Below are 27650 nucleotides of genomic sequence, written 5' to 3'. Positions count from 1 at the left end.
GGCTTGATGGACCCTTGGTCTGACCCAGCATGGCAATTTCTTATGTGCTTATGTTCTTAATTTTTGGTTAACATGAGCAACCGCAAACATTAAACTATTTTTTTCCTTTTCCTTACTTGTGCAAATCACTGATTTGTTGTCTTCTTTGTCAAAGGGAAGCTGCATCATTTGCTGCTGTTTCTGAGTAATTAAAGGAACGAACTTAAAAAAAAAAACTTAAAAAAAAAAAAAATGTTAAAGAAAACAGTGCTTCCAACTTGCCAATGGGAGGGAAAGTGATATAAGAATTTAAAAAAAAGAAAAAATTGGAGGCAAAAATAAAAGGGATTTTCCCTTTTCAGGGATACCTATGGGACTCTTAGTATGATTTTTCAGTAAGTTGTTTATTCCTTCCCATGGTAAGAGTCTTGAATAAGAACAATTCTTTATAAAAATGCAAATCCAAGCATATGAACGGGTCAGTGTATTTTGTTCCAGTGTAAATAATATTGGCATGATTGTATGCCTTCCCTTTTTTACCTGCTGATCTTTTCCCTCATAATTGCCTTTGATTTTCAATAGAGTAAAAAGAGGATCAAATAACTTTTGGTTAAAAAAAAAAAAAAAAAAAGCTGCCATGTGCTGTCCCAAGTTTGCAATTAGAGGATGTACAATTAGGAGTAATATACACTTTATAAGAGCTGATGAGTCTATTGCTGAAGGCCTGTCCTATACAAAAGCCAACATTATGCTCAAACCCAGTATTCCCAGTATGTCAGCACAGAATGCTGATTGTGAACTTAGCAATGGACCAGGTTCTACTTGATAAAAGAATGTGTGTGTGTTGTGTACTTTTTTCTTCGTCATGGAATCATGTTGTATTTGTATTTTACATGCTTGTTTAATGTGCAGACGGTGAAAGGTGGGATTCCTGAAACAAGGATTGAGAAACGAATTGTCATAACTGGTGATGCAGACATTGACCATGATGAGGTATGTGCTATTGCATGCTTGTTGCTTTTAAAAGTTTGCTAGACTGCACACAAACTGAAAGTTTTTGTTACAGCAAGTAAATGTAGGTCAATGAAAAGTAGGTGTTTTCAGTCTGCCACACTCACATTACAATCTACAGAATGGAATAACCTTTCATGATATATGCATGTTTGTGAACACTTTTTAAATTTTACAGTACATAGTAAAATCCCTATCTCTGGGGCAGTTCAAGACAATCTGTCTGAGGTAAGGGATGAAATGGCACTTTCTCTCACCCTCACAGTCATCCTTTCTCACCCCCCCCCCCCCTCTTATACCCACCAGTCTTCATCAGTCTCTTACCTCACCATTCTGTCTCTCAGCCCACCCCATCATCCCCACCAGTCTCCATCTCTCATCCCACCCCATCCCAGTCTGTCTCTTTCTCCATATCCCCACCAGTCTCACTCATCCCATCCCCTGTTCCCACCTGTCTCCATCTCTCTTACTCCAACCTCCATCCCCACTGTCTCCATCTATTTCATCCCCATCCACCTCAGTCCACCCTCTCTCACCTCTGTTCACACCAGTCCCACCCCCATCCCTCCAGTCTCTCTCACTCCTGTCACCATCATATCTCTTTCACCCCTGACATCCTCCCAGACTCTCACCCTTTCTGAACAGTATTCTTCCAACAACCTGCTGCACCAACCCAGCAGGTCTCTAAGGAATTGTAACTTTATATAATTGATCTTTAGCAATCATTACTAATAATCATATCACTAATTATATAACATTTTTATAGCAATGAAAACTCCACTTTTATGGTTCACCATTGTTGATTCTCACAGTTTTAAGTCCAGTTGATAACTACTAGTTCCACACAATCTACTGGACACACCTGGCTTTGTTTAACCCCTATTTTGTAGATTACTACTAGTTCTACGCAATCTGCCATATAGATCCAGCTGACTCAATAATTAGCTTGCTCAACCAACCCAGCTATCGGCATTGTAAAACAAAAAAATGTTTATCCTAATTCTTAACTTCTAGGCTACTAGTACCTGCGTGTCCTACAGTGTCATTAGGTTGTGTATATACTATTACTTCAGTTTATTGCAACTAAGGATCTTCTGTGCTTATTCCATGCCACCTTGAAATCTATTGTTATAGCTGTGTCCATCTGCTCCAGGAAAGCATTCCACACATCTACCACCTTTTCCACAAAAAAAAAAATCCTTATGTTGCTTCTAAGTCTATGCATATAGAGATTCACATGATGTCCCCATGTTCTACAGGTTTTTTTTCTACTGAAAAAGGTTTTCTTGCTCTGGGAATATACCTTTCAGGTATTTGTCTCTCTCATGTATTTCTGGTCTCTGCTTTGCTGTAGAGTATACATAGTTGGGACTTTTAAACTCCTCTTATAAGGATTTTGGTACAGGCCCACATCATTTTTTAGTTGCCTCTCTAAGGACTGGCTCTGGTCTGTCTATATCCTAACTGAATACAGTACTCCAGATGAAGTCTCTGCAACGACCTATACAATAGCATAATCACTTTCCATTTTTCTTCTGGTTATGTCTCTCCCTGTGCACCTTAGCACTCCCACAACTCTATCCACTCCCTTGCTGGATTGTTTTTTTGTTTTGTTTTTTTTAAATCATTGAATATAATCTCCCCAAGATCTTTCCTGCTTGGGTGACATCTGTATTTCACCCTCCATCATGTACTGCCCCTTCAAATTTCTGCCATCCAAATGTATAATTCAGCATTTTTTTGTACTGAAATTATCAAGCAGTTGACCATTCCATGATATTTTTAATTTATTTATTTAATAATTTTTATATATCGACTTTTCATGCAAGCATATCAAATTGGTTTACAGTAGTTAGCAATTAATCATTTAAAATTATTTGCATTTCCAAAGAAGAAGTAAATACATTTCATAATATAATTAACATAGCAAACTAAATAGTATGTTAAATAATCAAAATTTAAACACTTGCTTCTCATTTCAACTATTCATTCAGGCATGTTTACTCTGTTGCAGATCTTAGAGTCATTCAAAATATAGGATTTTCTCCCCTCCTAACCCCTCCACAATGTCACGCACAAATATATTGAACAGAACTGACCTAAGTACCAATCATGAGGCATGCCAGTCATCACCTTTCATTCTTCAGAATGAACTCCAATTACCTCTATACTCTAGCATCCTCTAGTCCACCACCTTAGATCCCACCCCTACACTAAGTTTACTTATGAGCCTCCTATGTAGGAGACTATCTAAATCTTTGTTGAAATCTTTATGGATAGAAATTCCAGATGAAAAAGGGAATACAATAGTAATGGGGGTATATTACCGTCCACTTGGTCAGAATGAACTAATAGATAATGAAATGCTAAAAGAAATTAGGGAAGCTAACAAAATCAGCAGCACAGTAATAATGGGTGATTTCAATTACCCCAGTATTGACAGGGTGAATGTTACATCAGGACATTCTAAAGAAGTAAAGTTCCTAGATGAAATAAATGCTTCATGGAGCAACTTGGTACAAGAACCAACAAGAGGGGAAACTATTTTGGACATCATCCTTAGTGGAGCACAGGATTTGGAGCAAGAGGTAACAGTATTGGAGCCACTTGATAATAATTATCACAACATTGTTAGATTTGACTTAACTGGAGGGAGTGCAAAACAAAAATCTACTGTGACAGCTTTTAACTTTTAAAAAGGTGACTTTGATAAAATGAGGAAAATGGTTAGTAAAAAAACTTAAAAGAACAAATGCAAAGGTTAAGAGTTTAGCTCAGGCATGAATGTTTAAAAATTCCATCTTGGAAGCCCAGAACAGATGTATTCCATGCATTAGAAAAGCTGAAAAGAAGGCTAAACGACTATCGGCTTGGTTGAAAGTGAGGTGAGAGAGGCTATAATATCTAAAAGAACATCTTTCAAGAAATGGATCTGAATGAAGAAAACAGGAAACAGCATAAGCACTGGCAAGTCAGATGTAAAGCATTGGTAAGGAAAGCAAAGAAAATTTGAAAAGAAGCTTGCCATGGAAGCAAAAACTCATAATAAAAACTTAAGATACATTTGTGCTAAAAAGCCTGGGAGGGAGTCATTTGGACTATTAGATGATCAAGGGGTAAAAGGAGCCCTTGGGGATGACAAAACCATAACAGAGAGACTAAATTTAATTCTTTGCTTAGTATTCACTGAGGAAGATGTAAGAGAGGTACCCATGCCAGAAATATTCAAAGGTGATGATTCAGAGGAGCTGAAACAAATCTCAGTGAATCTGGAAGATGAAATAGGGCAAATTGACAAACTAAAGAGTAGCAAATCACCTGGACCAGATGGTATACATCCCAAAGTGCCGAAAGAACTGAGAAATGAAATTGCAGACCTCTATTGGAAATTTGTAAACTATCAATAACATCAGCTGTGGTACCTGAAGACTGGAGGGTTGCCAATGTAATGCCAATTTTTAAAAACGGATCAAGGGTTGATCCAGGAAATTACAGACCACAGAGTCTGACATCTGTGTCAGGCAAAGTGGTAGAAACTATCATAAAGAACAAAATTGCTGAACAATATAGATAAGCATAGTTTAATGGGACAGAGCCAACATGGTTTTAGCCAAGGGAAGTCTTGCCTCACAAATTTGCTGCATCTTTTTGAGGGCGTAAATAAACATGAGGATAAAGGTGAGGCAGTTGATTTAGTGTATCTGGATTTCCAGACAGCATTTGACAAAGTCCCTCATGAGACGACTTAGAAAATTAGAAAGTCATGGGATAAGTGGCATTGTCCTATTGTGGATTGCCAACTAGTTAAAAAAGAGAATACAAAGAATAGGGCTAAATAATAAATTTTCCCAATGGAAAAAGGTGGATAGTGGCGTGCCCTAGGGATCTGTTCTGTGACCGATGCTTTTTAATATATTTATAAATGACCTGGAAATCGGAAAAACAAGTGAGGTGATCAAATTTGCTGATGACACAAAATTATTCAAAGTTGTCAAATCACAAGAGGATTATGAGAATTTGCAGGAGGACATTGCAAAACTGGGAGACTGGGCATACCAATAGCAAATGAAATTGAATATAGACAAGTGCAAAGTGATGCACTTAGGGAAGAGTAACTCAAATTATAACTATAAAATGCAAGGTTCCAAGTTAGGAGTCACCACTCAAGAAAAAGATCTAGCTGTCAACGTTGAAATTTTCTGCTCAGTGTGCAGAAGCAGCCAAGAAAGCAAATAGAATGCTAGTGATTATTAGGAAAGGAATGGAGAATAAAACAGAGAATATCATAATGCCTCTTTATCACTCCATAGTGCGACCTCATCTTGAGTATTGTGGTCAGTTCTGGTCACCACATCTCAAGAAAAGATATAGCAGAATTAGAAAAAGTACAGAGAAGGGCAACTAGGATGATAAAGGGGATGGAACAGTTCCCCTATGAAACAAGGCTAAAGAGGTTAGGACTCTTCAGCTTGGAGAAGAGATGGCTGAGGGGGAGATATGATAGGTCTATAAAATGAGTGGAATGGAATGAGTAAACGTTAATCAGTTGTTTACTCTTTTGAAAAGTACAAAGACCAGTGGACACACAATTAAGTTACTGAGTAATACTTTTAAAACTAATAAGAGAAAATATTTTTTTACTCAATGCATAATTAAGCTCTGGAATTCATTGCTAGAAGATGTAATGAAAGCTATTATTATAGCTGTGTTTCAGAAAGGTTTGGACAAGTTCCTGGAGGAAAAGTCTAACAATTAAGGTAGAGTTGCAGAAATGCACTGCTTATTCTTGGAATAAGCAGCTTGGAATCTATCTACCCCTTGGGAGTCTGTCAGGTACTTGTGAACTGGCTTGACCACTTAATGGACTCTTGGTCTAACCCAATATGGCAAGCCTTATGTTCTTATGTACAGTATCCACCGTTGATTTAACTTTCTGGTCACTCAGTTGAAGAAATTGATCATTTGTTTCTATTACAACCATGCTGTCTTGGTTCCCTGCAACCTGCATGATTCAAGATGCTTTACTAGCCTTTTCCTTTAGAACAGTCTCCAGTAGCCATTCTGTAATTTCTTACCTCTTCTCTATTACCACTTATATAAAGAGGGACAATGTCCACCCATTTCCAGTTCTACAGAGCCACTCCTATTACTTCTACTACCAATTATTTCTAAAGTGCTAATAGTTGAATGCAGCATAAGAGGCAGTCCCTGTCCATGGAGCTTACAAAAATATATAACAAACAACATTCTATGGGAAATATATTTATTATGGAGAAGTGGTTAAGATTTAAAAGCCGCCTCATAAAGATAAGTTTGTAGACTAGATTTGATTATGGCCAGTTGTGGGGAGCTTGATGCACCAGTTCAGAAAGCCTTTTCAGCATATGGTGCAGCAAGGTAGAAAGCACAGAGACAGAAGCTGATGGAAGAGGAAAAGGTTACAGATAAAAGCAACTTTCCTGATTAAGCTCACAAGAAAGAGAGTAGGGAGAGAAGAGAGGTAATGAGATGCAGAGTGAATGCATTTGTAGCTGAATAAGAGAAGCCTCAACTATATGCAGAAATGGATGGGCAACCAGTGTAGTGCCTTGAGAAGAGGGGTTATGTCAGGGGTCAGGAACCAATGGCTCGCGAGCCAGATGTGGCTCTTTTGATGGCTGCATCTGGCTCGCAGACAAATCTTTAATAAAAAAGTAAAAATCTAATAAAACCCCCCACCCTCCTGAAGCCCCCCAAGACCTCCAAAATTAATTTACTACAACCCCCACCCTCCTGACCCCTCCCCCCAAGACCTGCTAAAAGTCCCTGGTGGTCCAGCGGGGGTCCGGGAGCGATCTCCTGGACTTGGGCTGTCGGCTGCCAGTAGTCAAAATGGCGCCGACGGCCCTCTGCCCTCACTATGTCACTGGGGTCGACCAATGGCGGCGGTAGCCCCTGTGACATAGGGCCGACGGCCCTTTGCCCTTACTATGTCACAGGGGCTACCGTCGCCATTGGTCGACCCAGTGACATAGTGAGGGCAAAGGGCCATCGGCGCCATTTTGACTATTGGCAGCCGACAGTCCAAGTCCAGTAGATCGCTCCCGGACCGCTCCTGGACCCCCGCTGGACCACCAGGGACTTTTGGCAGGCCTTGGGGGGGTCAGGAGGGTGGGGAGTTGTAATAAATTAATTTTGGAGGTATTGGGGGGCATCAGGAGGGTGGGGGGTTTTGTTAGATTTTTACTTTTTTATTAAAGATTTGTCTGCGAGCCCTGGACCCCTGCTGGACCACCAGAGACTTTTGGCAGGTCTTGGGGGGGGGGTCAGGAGGGTGGGGGGTTGTAGTAAATTAATTTGGCAGGTCTTGGGGGGTGTCAGGAGAGTAGGGGGTTGTAGTAAATTAATTTGGTAGGTCTTGTATGGCTCTCACGGAATTACATTTTAAAATATGTGGCGTTCATGGCTCTCTCAGCCAAAAAGGTTCCCGACCCCTGGGTTATGTGGACATTACAACACTGAAGGAAGATGAGTCGTGCACTAAGTTTTGAATAAATTGCAGTGGAGAAAAATGGTTCATTGGAAGGCCTGCAAAGAACAAGCTGCGGTAGTCTAAGCAGAGTGGTAAGAAAGTAGATGAGCATTTTGATAGCATGCTCAGAAAAAGGACAAAATTTAGCAAATTTATAGAGGAGAAAACCCACTTTAGTAGTGTTTTGCATTTGTGGAGAGAAGGGGAGAGTGGCATAAAAAATGATACCAAGGTTATAGGCCGAGAGGTCTGGGAAGATGAGTGCCATCCACAAAGACAGAAGAGAGAAAGTTTGGAGGGAAAAAGCTAATTTCAACTAAGCCATATTAAGTTTAAGGTGGTGTAGGACTTCCAGGTGAAGATGTGAGACAAGCAGGCTGAGATTTGGAACTGGATTCTTGATCAAATTATTGCTGTAGAAGAGTAGATCCAGGAGTAGTCAGCATAAAAATGATACTGAATGCCATGGGATGAGATCTCGGCGCCAAAGGAAGAGTATAGATAGAAAGGAGAAGTGCCCAGAACAGAGCCTCGAGGCACACTGATAGCAAAATAGCAGTAGAGGAACAACCACCAAATGATACCATAAAAGTACGATGGGAGAGGTAAACCCAAGACAGAGCAGATTTCTAAAATTCAAATGCATACAGTGTGCCAAGGAATAAACGGTGATCAACAGTATCAAAAGCATCAAAGAGGTCAAGGATGATGAGAATGAAATAAAGGCCCTTGGCCATGAAAAGTTCTTTAAAGACTTTTGCAAGTGCAATGTCTGTGGAATGTAGAGGGCAAAATCCAGACAGGAGTGGATCTAGAATTTCTTGAGATGAAAAGCCTCAAGACCATGCAGGTAAATAGCACACTAAAGCATTTGATTGCAAAAGGAAGGAGGGAGATGGGACAAAAGTTAACAGGGTGGGTAGGGTCCAGGGAAGGATTTTTGATGAGTGGTGTGATCACAGTAGGTTTGAAGGAAGAGGTTATAGTCACGGTAGCAAGTCATCAATTGAGGATATGGAGGGGATAATTTCAGGGCAGATAGGACTGAGGAACTGGGTGGGAATGGGGTCAGAGAAAAAGTAGTACGTTCGGAGGAGGAGAAAAGATGGAAAGTTTCCTCTTGTGATTTCAGAAAAGGAATAAAGTGTTGCAGGGGGTCTAAGGAAGGGAAGGTGAATTGAGTGGGAGCACAGGTGGTGCTCTGGTGAGAATTCATGATTAATCTTAAGAATCTCAATGCATGAATGAGACAGTACATGATAAGAGGGCTTTAGATTTGTTAAGATCTGAGGTACATTTTGGGTAAAGGGGAACCGATGGGATGGGCTTCACCTTGACTAGAGTTGAATCTGACTATTGCTAACATTTAAAAAGGAGGTAGAGCAGCTTTTAAACTAGACCATATGGAAAAATATATATTCTGTCAGAAGTGCATTATTTGGAGAGAGGTATCTTTCAATGATACTTACAAAATAGGGAAGAGACTATCCAAGTAGAGAGATTGTAGTTGAGGCTAAACGAGCGCAGAGTTGTGAATGACTGACTCTAAATAAATACATTTAACATGCTAGAGAGGTAAAATTTCTAGATGCCATAAATTGTTTCATGGAGTAGCTGATCCTAGAATTAACAAGCTGGTCCGCTATTTTAGATCTCATTTTCATGGAACTCATGAGCAGATGCAAACGGTTCCTGTGGAGCCTGTTAACAATAGCAATCATAATGCAATCAAATTTGACATAATCACTGGAGGGGGGAGGGCCTTAAGTAAAATTACTGCAGTAGAATATACATTTAAAAAAGGGAGGTTATAATAGAATGAGGAGTTTAGAAGAAAACTAAAATGAGCGGTTACAAAGGGTAAAAGTTTACATGAGGCATGGACATTGTTTAAAAATATCAGAAGCCCAGATAAAGTATATCCTGTGCATTAAAAAAAAAAGTTGAAGGAAGACCAATAGACTGCCAACTTGGTTTAATGGTGAGGTGAAAGGCAATTAAAGCCAAAGGGGTATCGTTAAAAAAAAAAAAAAAAAATGGAAAGCAGGCACACATGAAGAAAATAGGCAAGAGCAAAGCATTGGCAAGTTAAGATGTAAGACACGTCAAGAGAGAATTTGGAAAGAAGCTTGCTGTATAAGCAAAAGCTAATAGACTTTCAAGTACATTTGAAGCATATTCGCGTAAGGGAATAAGTTGGTCTGTAGGTGACTGAGGGATGAAAGGGTTGCTCAGGAAGGACAGGGATATAGCAGAAAAACTGAATGAATAATTTGCCTCTCTTTATTGAGGAGGATGTTGGGAACATCCTCATGCTGGAAACATTCTTGGAAGTAATTCTGAGCAACTAAAACAAATCTCTGTGATTAACTGAGGATGTAGTAGATCAAATAGGCAAATTAAAGAGTAGCAAATCACCATCACCGGATGATATCCACCCCAGTATCCTGAAAAAAACTCAAACATGAAATTGTAAACCTATTACTAGTAACCTATCATTTAAAGCAGCCACAGTACCTGAAGACTGGAGGGCGGCCAATGTAACAATTTTTTAAAAAGAACTCCAGGATTGATTTGGGAAACTATAGACCACTAAACCTGATGTCTGTGCCTGGCAAAATGGTAGAAGCTATTCTTAAAAACAAAATTACTGGCCATAGAGAGACATGAATTAATGGGGAAGAGTCAACCTGGTTTTAGCAGAAGGAAGTCTTGCCTTACAAATCTATTAGATTTTTTTGAAGGTATAAATGAGCATGTAGATAAAGGTGAACCAATTGTAGTAAATTTGGATTTTCAGAAGGCATTTGAGGATTCAGGAAATTAAAAAGTCATGGGATAGGAGGCAGTGTCCTGTTGTGCATTGTGAACTGGTTAAAAGGAGTAAATAGGTTTCCAAATGGAGAAGGGTGGTTAGTGGAGTACCACAGGGACCTTTTTACTGGGACCTGTGGTGTTTAACATATTCATACTTAACCTGGAAAAAGGAAGTAGTGAGGCGATCAAATTTGCAGATGATTCAAAATTGTTAAAATGCAGCAAATTGTGAGGAACTTTGAGACATTGGGCATCTGAATGGCAGATGAAATCTAATGTAGGAAATTGCAAAGTGAGGTACATAGGAAAAAATAAATCCAATTAGGAATTACCAGCCAGAGCCAGGACCTTTCCTTATGGACAACTGGTTGAAATCCTTAGCAAAGTGTTCTGTGGCAATCAAAAACATAAATAAAATATTAGGAATGATCTGAAAAGGAATGGAGGAAAAAACGGAAAACATTGTATTGCTTCTGTATCGATTAGTGTGACTACACTTTGTGTATTGTGTGCAGTTCTGGTTGCTCCATCTAAAAAATGATATAGAACTAGAAAAGCTACAAAGAAGGGCAAAAAAACTGATAAAATGGATGAAATGACTTCTTTATGAAAGGCTATACAAGTTAGGACTCGTCAGCATTGAAAAATAACGGCTGAAAAGGGGACATGATAGAAATTTATAAAATCATGAGTGGGGTGGAATGGGTAAATAAAGGATGGTTATTTACCCTTTTGAATCTCAAACGAGAGCATACCATGAAACTAACAACCAGAAAATTTAAAACAGATACTAAAAAATACTTTTTCATTCAGTCACAATGAAGCTGGTGGAATCTGTTGCTGGAGGATATGGTTAGGCAACTAACATAAGTGAGGTTTAAAAGAAATTTGGACAAGCTCCTGGAGGAAAAGTCCATAAAACTATTATTAGTCAAATATACTAGAGAAAGCTATTGCTAACCCTGGGAGAGAGATCTACTTTTGGGATCTGCTGGGTACTTGTGACCTGGATTGCCCACTATTGTGGACAGTATATTTAGACTTTGGTCTGACCAGCATGGCATTTCTTATATTCTATACATGATATCCTTAAAGAAGTACAGATGAAAATGTGAGATATTCTTTACTCTTTTTTTTTTCCCCCCTGTCAAGAAGGCAGATACTATGTATCATGTCCAGAAGGCTTAGAGATTCGAAAGACAGTAGCTGCCTCATCTGTTAATGATAGCCTTCTCAAGAGAGAATTTATCTAAGAGGTCAAAGTGTCACTCCTTAGTGTGGCCGGGAAAGGACCAACACATTCTAGACCACCTTGGAGAACGTTATGCTCACTTACTGCATAGCATCTTACCAGCTTTTTATGGACCAGTACATGTGTGAGATCCTGTTGAAGGTACAGGGTTAATAAGCATTTCTCACAGGACAAGCAGGATGGTTGTCCTCACAAATGGGTGACATCGAGAATGGAGCCCAACCACGGAAAACTTCTGTCAAAGTTTCTGGAACTTTGACTGGCCCCTACTGGGCACGCCCAGCACGGCACAAACCCTGCAGCCAGCAGGGGTCCCCCTTCAGTCTTCTTTTTTCCGCGCAGCAGTAGCCACGCGGTTAAGGAGCTCTTACCACATTCCTGACAGGAATTTCTTCTCGAACTTCTTTGAAGTAAAATTCGCCCCACAGGGGTTCCCCCTCTATCTAAATTTAGCCTGCGGTACTTCGGTAAGTTTTTTTTTTCCTGTTTTTCGCCGGTTACCGTCTAGTTTGGCCCTCGCGGCCTGCTGGCCGTCGACCGTCCCGCGGCTAAATTTTTTGTCAATGGCCATGGCGTCGGGGTTCCGTCTGTGCCCAGATTGTACGCGCACCATGTCTATCACAGACCCTCATAGAGTCTGTGTATTATGTTTAGGGAGTGAGCATGATGTCCTGACTTGTACCAAATGTGCTCTTATGACACCAAAAGGTCGCAAAGCCAGAATGGAGAAGATGGGACTCCTGTTCCATGCTCACGCTCTGACGCCATCCATCGCATCGACGTCCTCTGAACCGGCACCGTCGAAGTCCTTCCATCGTCGGCAACCTCCCGGTGACCGTCTGCCATCGATGTCTCCACGACCATCGACTCCTGTCCCTTCCCCTGAGGATCGTGGGGATCGGAGGGAAAAGCATCGTCATCGACATCGCAAGTCTCGGACCGTCGAGGAATCGAAGTCATCGTCCTCGGTACCGTCCAAGCCTCCACTGAAGAAGTCTCGATCAGAAGCGGCACCATCCACTTCTGTTTCTGAGACATTGAGGCAACCCTCACCCCATCGGGGTTTGGGAGCCACGATTCCACCGGTGACGGTGGTCCCTCCGGCTCAGCCTCCCTCTTCCGCGGAGCTGGGTATTGTTAACCCAGGTCTCCGGGAAGAACTGGACCGACTGGTCCAGGAGGCCATCGACAAAGCGATGCAACGGTTCCAGACTCCTTCGGCACCGAGTCCGCCACAGAGAGTGGAACCAGTCACCGACCCGATTCCAGCAGCGCTGGCACCGCTGCTCGCCCAGATGGAAGCGCTTATGACCGCCCTTCCACCGGTGATACCCGGGTCATCGACAGCACCAGTGCGCTCCCCGATGCCAACTTCATCTGGTGCAGAAACACCGTATCAAATTCCTCCTTCAGGATGCCGTGTCGTCCCTCGCCACTGATACATTCCTCCGGGGCGATACGCACATCGGCTCCATCGATGCCTTCGATGCCGGCACTGATGCCTCCAAGGGTATTTTCGATGCCCCCGGTGATTCCTTCGGGTTTCTCGGAGCCTCAACCGGGACCTTCAGGTATCCAACCCCCTCGTGGTCCTACAGGTCAGCAACCTGACCCTTATGACACCTGGGGTGATGATACTTCCACAGATACTGATGATTTACCTTCACCACCCTCTCCTGCTGAAAGCAGAAAGCGTTCTCCCCCCCGAGGACCTCTCACCAATTTTGTGAAGGAAATGTCGGAATTGGTCCCTTTTCAGCTTCAGTCAGAGCAAGATGACAGACACTCTGGATGCCCCAAAAGTAATCACTTCTATTCCAATTCATCAGGTTTTTCTGGACCTTCTAAAAAAGAATCGGGGAAACTCCTGGATCTGTTGCTCCAGTAAACAAATAAGCTGACTCTACTTACCTTGTACAGTCAGCACCTGGCTTTCAAAAACCTCAGCTAGACCACCACTCTGTTGTGGTAGAGTCAGCTCAAAATAAAGCTAAAAGAATAAAGCCATACTCATCCATACCTCCTCCTAAGGATAACAAGTTCTTAGATAGCATAGGCAGAAAAGTATACCAAGGGGCCATGCTCATTTCCAGGATAGCTTCTTATCAGCTGTATATGACCCAATACAACAGGGTCATTTTTAAGCAGCTACAAGAATTTTCAGATACCTTACCAGAACAATTCCAACAACACCTTCAAACCCTTGTACTTAAAGGATTTGAAGCTGGAAAGCATGAGATAAGAACATCTTATGACATCTTCGATGCTTCCACTAGACTGTCTGCTACAGCCATCTCAGCAAGACGCTGGGCTTGGCTTAAGTCTTCTGACCTTCGCCTGGAGGTTCAGGACAGGCTCTCTGACCTGCCCTGTTTAGGGGATAATTTGTTTGGTGAGTAAATTCACCAAATAGTTGCTGAATTAAAGGATCATCACGAGACCCTTAAACAGCTCTCATCGATTCCTTCTGACTTCCCTTCTAAACAACCATTTAAGAGGGAACCTAAAAAGTCATTCTTCCGTCCACGGAAGTATTATCCCCCACACACCAAGTCCAGGTCAACGAGGCCGTATCAAAAGCCTCAGTCTCGCCAACCTCGAAAGCAAAAGCCCACAACAGCTCCGCAACCAGGCCCTGCATCGGGGTTTTGACTTTTACTTAGAGAGCAGATGTCTAATCCCTCTACCAAACATACCAGTAGGAGGTCGACTAAGCCACTTTACAGAAAAATGGCATCACATCACCACAGATCAATGGGTGCTAGCGATAATTGCACAGGGTTACCATCTAAACTTCCTAACTCTTCCTGCGGACTCTCCACCTCTGCAAGCGTAGAGATTTACCGACCACTCTGTTCTTCTAGAGCAGGAAGTTTCCCTTCTCCTCCAGTTCAACGCTATAGAACCCGTTCCTCTCTCGCAACAAGGACTAGGGTTCTATTCCAGGTACTTTCTGATCCCAAAAGTCAGGAGGACTTCGACCAATCCTGGACCTACGGGCCCTCAACAAGTACCTTCACAGAAAAAAGTTCAAGATGGTAACCCTGGGCTCGCTTCTCCCTCTGCTGCAAAGAGAGGACTGGCTTTGCTCTCTAGACCTCAAAGACGCTTATACCCACATTGCGATAACTCAGACTCATCGCAAATACCTCCGATTTTTAGTAGGCCAAAACCACTATCAATACCGAGTGCTCCCATTTGGTCTAGCATCCGCACTGCGAGTTTTCACCAAATGTCTCGTAGTGGTTGCAGCGTTCCTCAGGAAGGAAGGAAGGCGTCCACATCTACCCCTACTTGGACGATTGGTTGATCAGGGCCACAACCCAGCAAATCGCTCGGTCTTCCCTGACCCTGACAATTCGAACTCTAATTTCTCTAGGATTTCTGGTGAACTACGAGAAATCCTACTTACTCCCATCTCAAACCTTATCCTTCATTGGAGCAGACTTGGACACCTTACAGGCAAAAAGCCTTCCTTCCTCATCAACGTGTTCAAACCCTTGTGTCCCTAGCTTGCCAGTTGCAGTCTCAACCCACAGCAACAGCTTGCCAATTCCTCATTCTGCTGGGACACATGGCCTCCTCAGTTTATGTGACTCCAATGGCCCGTCTGGCCATGAGAGTCATGCAATGGACTCTGAAATCACAATGGAACCAAGCCACTCAGCCTCTGTCGACCATTGTCCACATCACCAATGCACTCCATCTGTCTCTTGCCTGGTGGACAAATCAGTCCAACCTCCTCCAAGGCTTGCCCTTTCATCCACCGGATCCTCAAATAATTCTCACCACTGACGCTTCCAGTGTTGGCTGGGGAGCCCATGTAAACAATTTACAAGCCCAAGGATTCTGGTCTCTAGAGGAAGCCAAACACCAGATAAATTTCCTGGAGCTTTGAGCAATCCAATACGCTCTCCGGGCCTTTCAAGATTGCCTATCAAATCACATAATCTTGATTCAGACAGACAACCAGGTGGCCATGTGGTACATCAACAAGCAGGGAGGCACAGGCTCCTTCCTTCTCTGTCAGGAAACTGCACAGATTTGGGCAGAAGCCCTCTCCCGTTCCATGTACCTCAGGGCCACCTACTTGCCGGGGGTAGAAAATGTCTTGGCAGACCGGCTGAGCCGTGTCTTCCAACCACACGAGTGGTCACTCAATCCCTTGGTAGCGACCTCTCTTTTCCAGAAATGGGATTAACCCCACATAGACCTCTTTGCGTCCCCTCAGAACCACAAATTGGCCAATTACTGCTCTCTCATTCGGACTCAGCACTCTCGGCCCAGGGATGCATTCTCCCTCCCGTGGACAACCGGTCTGCTTTATGCATTCCCTCCACTTCCTCTTCTGTCGAAGACTCTTGTGAAGCTACGTCGGGACAAGGGAACCATGATCCTGATAGCACCGCACTGGCCACGCCAAGTGTGGTTTCCCATACTCCAGGATCTCTCCATCCGCAGACACATTCCCCTGGGAAAGGACCCGCATCTGATCACTCAAAACGACAGATGCCTCCTCCATCCCAATCTCCAAGCCTTGTCCCTGATGGCATGGATGTTGAAAGGTTAGTCCTTCAACCACTTAACCTATCGGATTCAGTTTCTCGTGTCCTCATCGCTTAACGAAAGCCTTCCACAAGAAAATCTTACTCCTATAAATGGAAAAGGTACACATCATGGTGCACTTCTCAGTCCCTTGATCCCCTTTCCTGTCCAATTCCTAAATTTTTGGACTCTGGCATTTGTCAGAATCAGGTCTAAAGACCTCTTCCATTAGAATGCATGTCAGTGCGGTAGCCGCCTTCCATAAAGGTATCGGGGGTGTCCCTATTTCAGTACAACCCCTTGTAACACGCTTTCTTAAAGGCTTGCTCCATTTGAAGCCATCTTTACGTCCTCCGGCCCCAGCTTGGGACCTTAATCTGGTTCTTGGTCGCCTTATGAAACCACCCTTCGAACCCTTTCACTCCTGTGACCTTAAATATCTCACATGGAAAGTGATTTTCCTTTTGGCTATCACTTCAGCTTGCAGGGTTAGTGAGTTACAGGCCCTAGTTGCCTATCCGCCTTACACTAAACTCCTGCAGGACCGGGCGGTACTCCGCACTCACCCTAAATTCTTACCTAAGGTAGTTTCGGAGTTTCATATTAATCAATCCATCATACTACCTATTTTCTTTCCCAGGCCCCACTCCAACTCCGGGGAAAGGACTCTGCATACCCTTGACTGTAAACGAGCTCTAGCTTTCTATCTAGACCGTACAGTTGCCCACAAGAAGAGCACTCAATTATTCGTCTCTTTCCATCCTAATAAGTTAGGGCAACCTGTGGGTAAGCAGGCTCTTTCCTCCTGGTTGGCGGACTGCATCTCTTTCTGCTATCAGCAAGCTGGCATTCCATTTCAAGACCGTGTTAAGGCACACTCTGTGAGGGCCATGGCGACATCAGTAGCACACCTTCGATTGGTGCCGCTTCCTGACATCTGCAGGGCTGCTACCTGGAGTTCTCTCCATACATTTGCAGCCCACTACTGTTTGGACAAAGCTGGAAGACAGGATTCCATCTTCGGCCAATCTGTCTTGCTTAACCTTTTTCCAACATGACGTACCAACACCCTTCCGCCTACCCGGTGGGGTGCGGATGTCCTCTACCAAACTTCACCCCAGTTGTTGTGCCTGTTGCACGCCGTTGGGTACTTTTGGTGCACGTTCGGACATCCTCAGCTCGGTACTCACCCATTTGTGAGGACAACCATCCTGCTTGTCCTGTGAGAAAGCAAATGTTGCTTACCTGATGTAACAGGTGTTCTCACAGGACAGCAGGATGTTAGTCCTCACGAAACCCGCCCGCCGCCCCGTGGTGTTGGGTTCGTTTTTCTTATTTTATTTTTTGGCACTGCCTGTAGCTTTGAAACAAGACTGAAGGGGGACCCCTGCTGGCTGCAGGGTTGGTGCCGTGCTGGGCATGCCCAGTAGGGGCCAGTCAAAGTTCCAGAAACTTTGACAGAAGTTTTCCGTGGTTGGGCTCCATCCTCGATGTCACCCATTTGTGAGGCCTAACATCCTGCTGTCCTGTGAGAACACCTGTTACATCAGGTAAGCAACATTTGCTTTCTCTCTTGGGATAAATATAGCAACCTTGATTCACTAGTGGATAAGGGGAAGGAATGTGGAAATCACATAGGTCAACCTGTGATGCTTTTGAGATAACTTTGAGAGCTACTACTATTTGTGCCCGCAGATTCTCATGGCTGCGGTCTTCAAACCTCAGGTCAGATATGTAAGATAAGCTCACTGGCATGCCCTGCAAGGAAGAAAATCTCTTCCAAGATAAAATTTAAAAAGTAGTTGGTCAACTAAAGAATCATACCCTGCTTCAGATTCTCTATAACCACTTCTGACCCATCTTCCACCTCATCCAAGAGCTATTTGGGTAGGATGCTGAGGAGGCTCTTTGGACTTCCAAAGAGGTGTTTTTCCTGCCCTGTCATCCCCAGCAACAGTAGGGTCCTCCCTCTTGTTGCAGCAGTAGAGCATTTCTAACAGTCCGATCCTCAGTCAAAACTTGGAGTGGGATTTTGACTAGATTAGGAAGACACATCCAGTATCCCAGTGTCTGTTCTGGACAACCTACCTGTGTAGGGGTTGGGGTTGGGAGAAGACTGAGATTTAATGCAAACTGTTGAATCAGTATAACCTTTGACAGCTTGGTTTTAAACATAATGTAAATTAGATTCAGACCTTGGCTATTGAAAAACCCACCAAATTGCTTACTGAGAGGTTATCACTATACCTTTTAGCATTATGATCTACTACTCGAGGAACTCTCTACCTTCTTGGAGACCAAGGCAGTTGAACCAGCCCCATCAAGGGAAAGAGAGCAGGTATTTTATTCTAAGTACTTCCTAATCTCAAAGAAAACAGGAAGACTCCATCCCTATGTTGGCTAGATTTAAAGGATGGTTATACTCGCATAGCAATGCATCCAAGTCGCTGGTAGTATCTCATATTCGTAATAGGAAAATACCACATCCATTGCCAAGTACTGCCATTCGGCCTAGCAGCATAATGAGTATTCATGAAAATGCTCTAATAGTGGTTACAATATATCTACACAACACAAACTAGGTATTCATTTGTTTCCTTATTTGAATAATTGACTGGTCAACAGCACTTCTCAAAAAGGTGCAAAAGAATCAATGAGCAAACCATCCACTGATGGCGTTACTATGGTTCATTTTAAATTATAGGGAAACAACAATAGTAAGTGAAGGTCCAGCCATCAAAGATAAATAACCAGTGAGAGGAGAAAACATCAAAAGCTTCACAATGTCCGTAAGGTTCAAAAAAGAGGTTTTATTATACTTAGGAAAGCAAAATTTCAATATGTAAGTATCGAGCCAGAATATTCGTATCAAGAAATCATTGGTCCCTTGACACAGGCCGTGTTTCATGAAGACTGTGTCGGGAGGGAGCCCAAAGTTTGTGAGAGACTGGAATGAAATTAAGAGTTATAATCAAATAGCATTAAATCCCCAATTGCATGGCTAACCCGGGAAAGGTCAGAATTTCTAAAAATCTCATTGAAAACTAACCAGTTCAAGATTCAAAATGAGGTGGGCAAGATGACCTCTGTCGAGGTTGCCGGTGGATAGGGGAGCCGGAGACCGACCACTGTCTATCTCCTTTGGATTGAGGATGCCAGATTCATTGTCTTTGACCTCGTCACTAGGGAAAGACCGGGCCGAGCATCATGGGAAGACCAAGAAGCATTGTCACCTGTCCTCGTCTGTGCATGATGCTGGCCTCAGGGATGCAGTGGTTTTTGTTGCAATGTCCCCAAAGCGACCCTATGGCAAGGAGCGCCAGTTCTCCATCGAGACCTGGGGGTACACAACTATCTCTACCAGTCCTGGTGCCAGTTACCATTCCCCCTCGAGGGTCCAAGGAAGATCTGGCCACACCTCCTTCCAGTCAGTGTTGGCATCGGCAACGTTCAAGGAAGAGATGGAGCATCAAATCCAGCAGGCAGTGGAGCTGGTACTGCAGGGCCAAGGTACCACTCATTTTCATACCGCTTCTGGAGAAGCTCAATGTGCTCATCGGTGCCTTATCAGCCCTTCAGGTGTCGATCCTTGAGCCGATGCCCGGCGGGTCACCAGACCTCCTCCTACCGACATGATGGTCATCGCCGGTTCCTCCTCCGAGGAAGCTTTACCTATAGCCCCCCCAACCAGTTCCATCAGTGTCCGCACCTCTGGAAGTTGGCCGAGCACCTAGGGCCCCATCCCCTGTGACATATACAGTATGAGGGTCCCTATGACCCATGGGGAGATGATCGGGGGAGTCTTCCTCCGAGGACTCAGATAGTTTCCCATCAGACCCTTCTCCAGAGGAGCGAAGGACGTCTCCACCTGAGTACTTAATCTTCACAGGTTTTGAGAGGTTGATGGCAGAAGCCATCCCGTTCCAGCTGTTGATGGAGGAGGATGCCAGGCACAAGAAGCTTGAGATCTTTCAATTTGTGGAGGCTCCTAAGGGAGATCTTGGTGGTCCTGGTACATGAGGGATCCTTTTGGAGTTGCTGCTGAGGATTTGGGAACACCCCCTCAGTGTCTCCTATCAGTAAGAAGGTGGACAGATTTGATAAACATCAGCTGCCCCACCAGTTGGTGGTGGTCAAATCCGCCCTCAAGAGGGCCAAGCGCTCTTGGAACAACTCCTTTGTGCCCCCCGGGGAGGGACCACAGAGCGATGGACTCTTCTGGGAGGAAAGTGTTCCACATTGCTTATTGCCCACATTGCTGCCTACCCATCTCTACATGAGCCAATATTCGCGGGACATCTGGAAGCAGTGCAGGAGATGGGTGAGCAGCAGCCTCAACAGCAGCAAGACACCCTCATATCGCTGGTACGCAAGGGTTTCAAGTTTGAAAATATGAGGTCCGTGTGGCATATGAGGTGTTTGAGACGGCATTGAGAATCTGTGCAGTGGGAATCAGTGCCTGCAGAATGGCAAGGCTGTAGGCCTCAGATCTCCGGCCGGAGGTACAGGAACAACTCACTGTCATGCCATGTACAGGAGAAAATCTCTTTGTAGATAGGCTGAGGGACGCTGTGACCCAACTTCAGGACCATCATGAAACCCTCCAACAACTCTCTGCCAGCGCTCTGGACCAGGCCTGCTTTTCTAGGAGGCCATCAATGCAGGGGCCAGGGAAGTTCTCTTTTCGCCATGGAAAGTACTATTCTCAGTCTCCTCAATCCTGTCCTTATCAGAGCTCTTGCGGCCGTCCCAGGCAGCAGAGAACTCCAAAGCCCCAGCCGGCTCCTCAGTCAAACCCGGGGTTGGGGTTTTGACTGGGCTGCAGAGAGTATCAGCCAGTCACCTGTACCCAGGGTGATGGACCCTCTGGTCGGGGGGAAACTGTGGACCCTCATGAACCAATGGCCCAGTATAACCTCGGACCAGTAGGTTCTGCCTGTCGTCCGTCAGGGGTACCAATTAAATCCATTGGGTGTCCCATGAAATTGCCTTCCATGCCAGCAGTGGAGGCTGGTATTGCATCAGAAAGTACTACTAGTGGAGCTCTCCTCCCTCTTAACGGCCAGAGCATTGCGCCCATTCCACCAAAGCAAAGAGGGTGGGAATTTTACTCTAGGTATTTACTGATTCTAAAGAGAACAGGAGGACTTCATCCAAACCTAGATGTGAGGGCCTTGAACAAATTTCTAAAAAGAGAAAAGTTCAAAATGGTTTCCCTGGGCACCTTGATTCCCATTTTGCAAAAAAGGGGACTGGCTAGGCTCCTTTGACCTACAGGTGCATACACCTGTAGGTCACAGGAAGTATCTCCGGGTTATAGTGGGGGAACAGCACTTACAGTACCAGTTGTTGCCTTTCAGGTTTGCGTCCTCCCCATGGGAATTCACAAAAAGCCTGGCCATGATGGTGGCGCACCTCCACAGACTGGGAGTACATATTTTTTCCTATCTGTATGATTGGCTGGTCATAGCACATCTCAGGCAGGGGCAGCCAGGTCCATGCGCTTGACCATTTGGATGTTGAAGTCACTACAGTTAGTTCTCAACTACTCAAAAGTCCCATCTCAGTCCATCACTTCAATTGGACTTCATCAGAGCCCTGCTAGACACGGCTCAGGCCAAGGCCTTTCTGCTGCACCAGAGGGCTATCACAGTAGCAGCCATTGCGGCAGAAGTTTAACAGAGCCAGCAGGTATCGACTTGGCACATGTTGAAGTTGTTGGGCCACATGGTTGCGACTGTCCATGTTACTTCTTTGGCACGATTACACATGTGCAGATCCAAATGTCAAGCCACACAGAGCCTCCAAGATCGCATCCGTTACTCCCGTCCCTCCGGGACTCCGTGTCCTGGTGGCGGGTAGTTTCCAATCTGGAACAGGGAATTGCCTTTCAGAGTCTTCCCACTCAGAGTGTGTTAACCACGGATGCATCTACCCTGGGATGGGGAGCTCATGTGAATGGGCTTGGCATCCAGGGCTTATGGTCCACTCAGGAAGTTCATGCCAAATAAACTTCCTGGAGCTCCAAGCAATCAGGTATGCGCTATGGGCTTTCAGAGATCGGCTGTCCAACAAAATTGTCCTGATCCAGACAGACAAGTAACAATGTGGTATGTCAACAAGCAGGGAGGCACGGGATTGTATCTCCTGTGCCAGGAAGCGGTCCAGATCTGGTCATGGGCCCTGTCCCATGGGATGGTGCTCAGGGCCATATACATGGCTGGGGCAGAGCACATGGTAGCAGACAGGCTAAGTTGAGCCTTCAGACCCCACGAGTGGTCCTTGGACCAGGAGGTAGTGAGTCTGATATTTTGCCTCTGGGGGAGCCTGGACATCTGTTTGCGTCCCCCTGCATCAGGAAGGTGACTTAGTTCTGTTCCTTGCACAGGACAGACAGCAAACCAGCCTCAGATGCCCTCGTCTGCCATTTTGGGCACAGGTCTTCTGTATGTGTATCCTCCAATTCCCTTAGTGAAGAAGGTCTTCACGAGGACAGAGGGACTATGATTCTCATAGCACCTCATTGGCCGAGACAGATCTGGTTTCCACTCCTTTGGGAGTTGTTCATCCGGAGACTAATCAGTTTGGAGACTTCCCCAGATCTCATCACGCAGGATCAGGGCAGGCTGTGGCATCCCATCTCCAGGCCCTGTCGCTCACAGCCTGGATGTTGAGAGGTTAATTCTGCAGTCACTCAATCTTTCGGAAGATGTGGCTTCTAGAAAGCCTTCCACTAGAAAGTCCTACAGCCTGAAGTGGAAGAGATTTTCGTGTCGTGTGAGCAGAAGTCCCTAGATCCATTCTCCTGCCTCACACACAAGCTGCTCGATTACCTTCTACACCTGTCGGAGGCTGGCTTAAAGACTGTCTCCGTTAGAGTCCATCTTAGTGTAATTGGCGCTTACCACCATGATGTAGATGATACGCCATTCTCCATACAGCCTATAAGTGTTCATTTTATGTGGGGTCTGTTTCAGTTGAAGCCTCTCATAAGGCCTCCCATTGTGTCTTGGAACCTCAACCATAGTTTTAGCTCAGCTGATAAAAGCTCTTTTTGAGCTGCTGCGCACCTGTGACCTGAAGTACCTGACCTGGAAGGTCATATTTTTGGTGGCGGTCACTTCAGCACGCAGAGTCAGTGAGTTCCAGGCCTTAGTGACTTATCCATCTTATACAAAATTCTATCATGGCAGTATAGTCTTGCATATGCACCCTAAGTTCCTGCCTAAGGTGGTGACTGTTTTTCATTTTAACCAGTCAGTCGTTCTGCCAATATTCTTTCACAGGCCCCATTCACACCAAGGCGAATGAGCACTGCACAGTTTGGACTGTAAGCAAGCCTTAGCTGCCTATCTAGAGTGGACAGAAGCCCATAGACTGTCCATCCAATTTTTTTGTTTCTTTTGATAAGAATAGGTTGGGCATTGCTGTTGCCAGACATATACTATCAAATTGGCTAGCAGATTGCATCTCCTTTTGTTATGCCCAGGCAGGGTTACATCTTGAGGGTCATGTCAAGGCTCATTCTGCCAGATCCATGGCAGCGTCAGTAGCCCACTTGCAAAGCAGTTCCTGAGGAAGAGATCTGCAAGGCTGCAATGTGGAGTTCTCTCCACACATTCACATCCCATTACTGTCTGGATAGGGATGGCTGATGCGATACTAGGTTTGGCCAGTCTGTCCTCTGAAAACTGTTCGAGGTATAGAAACCAACTCTCCCAGCCTAGGGCCTGTTGTTTGGGTTCATGCTGTCTCCCCCTCTGTTTCCAGCAGCACCAGTGTTCTTGGTTAGGTGTCTGTTGGTCCCCTTTTATATTGGGGAGCAACCTATAGTTGGGAATTCACCAATGTGTGAGAACTAACATCTTATAGAAACATAGAAATGACGGCAGAAGAAGACCGAATGGCCCATCCAGTCTGCCCAGCAAGCCTCACACATTTTTTCTCTCATTCTTATCTGTTACTCTTAGCTCCTTGTTCTATTCCCCTTCCACCCCCACCATTAATGTAGAGAGCAGTGATGGAGCTGCATGCAAGTGAAATATCTAGCTTGATTAGTTAGGGGTAGTAGGGGCAGTAACCGCCGCGATAAGCAAGCTACACCCATGCTTATTTGTTTTACCTAGACTATGTTGTACAGCTCTTGTTGGTTTTTTTTTTTTTTTTCTTCTCCCCTGCTGTAGAAGCAGAGAGCCATGCTGGATATGCATTGAAAGTGAAGTATCAGGCACATTTGGTTGGGGTAGTAACCGCCGTAACAAGCCAGCTACTCCTCGCTTTGTGATTGCGAATCCTTTTTTTTCTTCACCCCTGTCGTTGAAGCTATGCAGGATATGCGTGAAGCATCAGTTTTTTTTTTTGTTTTTTTTTTCCCCTGCCCTTGAAGCAGAGAGCTATGCTGGAAATGCGTGATGTATCAGTCTTTCTCCCATGCCGATGCAGGAGAGAACCATGCTGGATATGCATGGAAAGTGAAGTATCAGGCACATTTGGTTTGGGGTAGTAACTGCCGTAACAAGCCAGCTACTCCCCGCGTTTTGAGTGCGAACCCTTTTTCTTCTCCTTTGCCGTTGTAGCAGAGAGCTCTGCTGGATGTGCGAAGTATCAGTTATTCTTCTCCCCTGTCATTGAAGCAGAGAGCTATGCTGTATATGCATTGAAAGTGAAGTATCAGGCATATTTGGTTTGGGGTAGTAACCGCCGTAACAAGCCAGCTACTCCCCTCTTTATGAGTGCAAATCCTTTTTTCCATTACCTCTTGCTGTTGAAGCTTAGAGCGATGTAGGAGTCACAGTAAGCATGTGTATGTTTATTTAGTAAGGGTATTGTGTCAATAGCCATCATTCTGGCGAGTCACCCACTCTTCATTGGTGGCCTCTTGACTTTATGGATCCGCAGTGTTTATCCCACGCCCCTTTGAAGTCTTTCACAGTTCTGGTCTTCACCACTTCCTCCGGAAGGGCATTCCAGGCATCCACCACCCTCTCTGTGAAGAAATACTTCCTGACATTGGTTCTGAATCTTCCTCCCTGGAGCCTCAAATCGTGACCCCTGGTTCTGCTGATTATTTTCCTACGGAAGAGGTTTGTCGTTGTTTTTGGATCATTAAAACCTTTCAAGTATCTGAAAGTCTGTATCATATCACCTCTGCTCCTCCTCTCCTCCAGGGTGTACATATTTAGATTCTTCAATCTCTCCTCGTACGTCATCCTATGAAGATCCTCCACCTTCCTGGTCGCCCTTCTCTGTACTGCTTCCATCTTGTCTTTGTCTTTTTGTAGATACGGTCTCCAGAACTGAACACAGTACTCCAGGTGAGGCCTCACCAAGGACCTGTACAAGGGAATAATCACTTCCCTTTTCTTACTTGTCCTTGGAAAAAGCAGAGTTGCTTACCCTGTAATAGGTGTTCTCCAAGGACAGCAGTATGTTAGTCCTCATGAAACCCATCCACCACCCCGATGAGTTGGGTTTTTCCTATTTTTATTTTATCGTAATTCTATGTTGCAAGACTGAAGAGGGACCCCGCTTGGACACATGGCATGGGGCATGCTGGGCATGCTCAGTGTGCCTAGTCAAAGTCCTTGTGATGATGTCACCTATATGTGAGGATGAACATTTTACTGTCCTTGGAGAACACCTGTCACAGGTGAGCAACTTTGCTTTTACCAAAGCTGGTATTTTTGAAATTCAAGAGTTTGACTTTTGTATGACTCCTCTCTTAGCTGTTCACATCTCCTCAATATAGGTACTAAAAATGTAGAATACTGGTGTCAGTCCCCCAATAAGACTGTATCCACATCAGCATTGTACTGTTTATTCAAATAGAATGAAAAATAGCATAGTTGATTTAGGAGTGAAAGATTAAAATATTGCCCCACCTCCCACGGTGACCTTGAAAAATGAGCAATTTGCAATTATCTTCCCTTTGGGAACTTCAGGTACCTCAATTATTTGCATAACTTTTTAATTAAAAGCTGATAATGACAGAGGCAAAGCAATTAGTATTAACCATCTCTGGATTAACAAACCATAGTTGTTTGGTTGATTTCTAATATGATTGCAGCCACGTAAATGAACCATAAACTGATGTAATTTTTTCTTCTTTGTTTGAACTATTCTCAAGGTTCTGTAATTATATTTAATTTTAGATTTTGTTGTGCATGTTGAAAGTGGCTTGTAATTAAATGTTAGAAAGCTGTTCTGCCAGAACACAGGTAAAGGCCATCTTGGGCACACATTTAATATTTACTCAGATTCCAAAAAGGTTAAATAATTAAATTATATTTATACTACCTCTCCCCCATCCACAGTGAAGTTTTCTAAGAGAAATTGTTCAAACTTTTGTGGTCTGCTTTTGTAGGCTATGGAAATCTCCATTCTTTTACTCCTGCACTTATTTATTGTGTATTTAACTCATACCTTTTCATTAGTAGGTTAAGGCAAGCTACATTCAGATAGAGTAAGTATTTTCCCTGACCCCAGAGGGCTCACAATCTAAGGGAATGATGTTTCAGACATCTCATCCTAGTACCAACCTATACTGGTCAAAAATAATATTGAGGGCCTTCCCATATTTGTTCTGAGTTACAGAAATGAATCTGAAAACCCACCAAAGTTTTACTCCTGCAGGCCTTATAAAGTAAATATCACAACTAGGGTTGGACCATCTATCAACAGAGAGGTTGATCCATCATGTGATGGGCAGGTCACTTGTTGCCAAATCCTTAGTTGAAATGTTCTGAAGAACCAGGGGTGGTTCTATCATGAGCAGGGTGAGGTGGCCACCTCAGGATGCAAAAATTTGGAGCGGCAAAACGTCCCCGTCCCCCCCCAAAAGGTCTGGTGTCCGCCTCACCTAGCTGCCAAGAGGGCGCTAATATTAATCTAGTGGAAGAGGAAGCAGTCTCCCGTTCCGCCAGCAGCTGAAGATTAAATGAGGCCACAGGGTTGCTGCTGGATGAAGATCAGAAGAGGCCACTGATGCCTGAACATAAGAACATGCCACACTGGGTCAGACCAATGGTCCATCAAGCCCAGCATCCTGTTTCCAAAAGTGGCCAATCCAGGCTGTAAGTACTTGGCAAGTACCCAAAAACTAAATCTATCCCATGCTACTGATGCTAGTATTAGCAGTGGCTATTTTCTAATTAAACTTAATTAATGGCAGGTAATGGACTTCTCCTCCAAGAACTTATCTAAAATTTTAAACACACCTACATTAACTGCATTAACCACATCCTCTGGCAACAAATTCCAGAGTTTAATTGTGCATTGAGTGAAAAAGAACTTTCTCCGATTAGTTTTAAATGTGCCACATGCTAACTTCATGGAGTGCCCCCTAGTGCTTCTATTATCCGAATGAGTAAATAACCGATTCACATTTCCCCGTTATAGACATCTCATAATTTTAAACACCTCTATCATATCCCCCCTCAGTCGTCTCTTCTCCAAGCTGAAAAGTCCTAACCTCTTTAGTCTTTCCTCATAGGGGAGTTGTTCCATTCCCCTTATTTTGGTAGCCCTTCTCTGTAC

General features: G+C 44.2%; 1 protein-coding gene across 13 annotated transcripts in view; it reads left to right on the top strand.

Moving 5' to 3' along the window:
* EPB41L2 (erythrocyte membrane protein band 4.1 like 2) overlaps nucleotides 1-27650 on the top strand; it is a 647115-nt gene that overhangs the window by 589310 nt on the left and 30155 nt on the right. For all 13 annotated transcript variants that reach the window (XM_029594566.1, XM_029594576.1, XM_029594575.1 and 10 more), the window contains one exon: nucleotides 892-972. In XM_029594566.1, the coding sequence (XP_029450426.1) occupies nucleotides 892-972 (81 nt within the window). The remainder of the gene's footprint in view (nucleotides 1-891; nucleotides 973-27650) is intronic.

The sequence above is a fragment of the Rhinatrema bivittatum genome, chromosome 3 (assembly GCF_901001135.1).
Source record: "Rhinatrema bivittatum chromosome 3, aRhiBiv1.1, whole genome shotgun sequence".
NCBI lineage: Eukaryota > Metazoa > Chordata > Amphibia > Gymnophiona > Rhinatrematidae > Rhinatrema > Rhinatrema bivittatum.
Note: the sequence above shows the minus strand (reverse complement) of the source record. Positions and strands in the feature narration are given on the sequence as shown.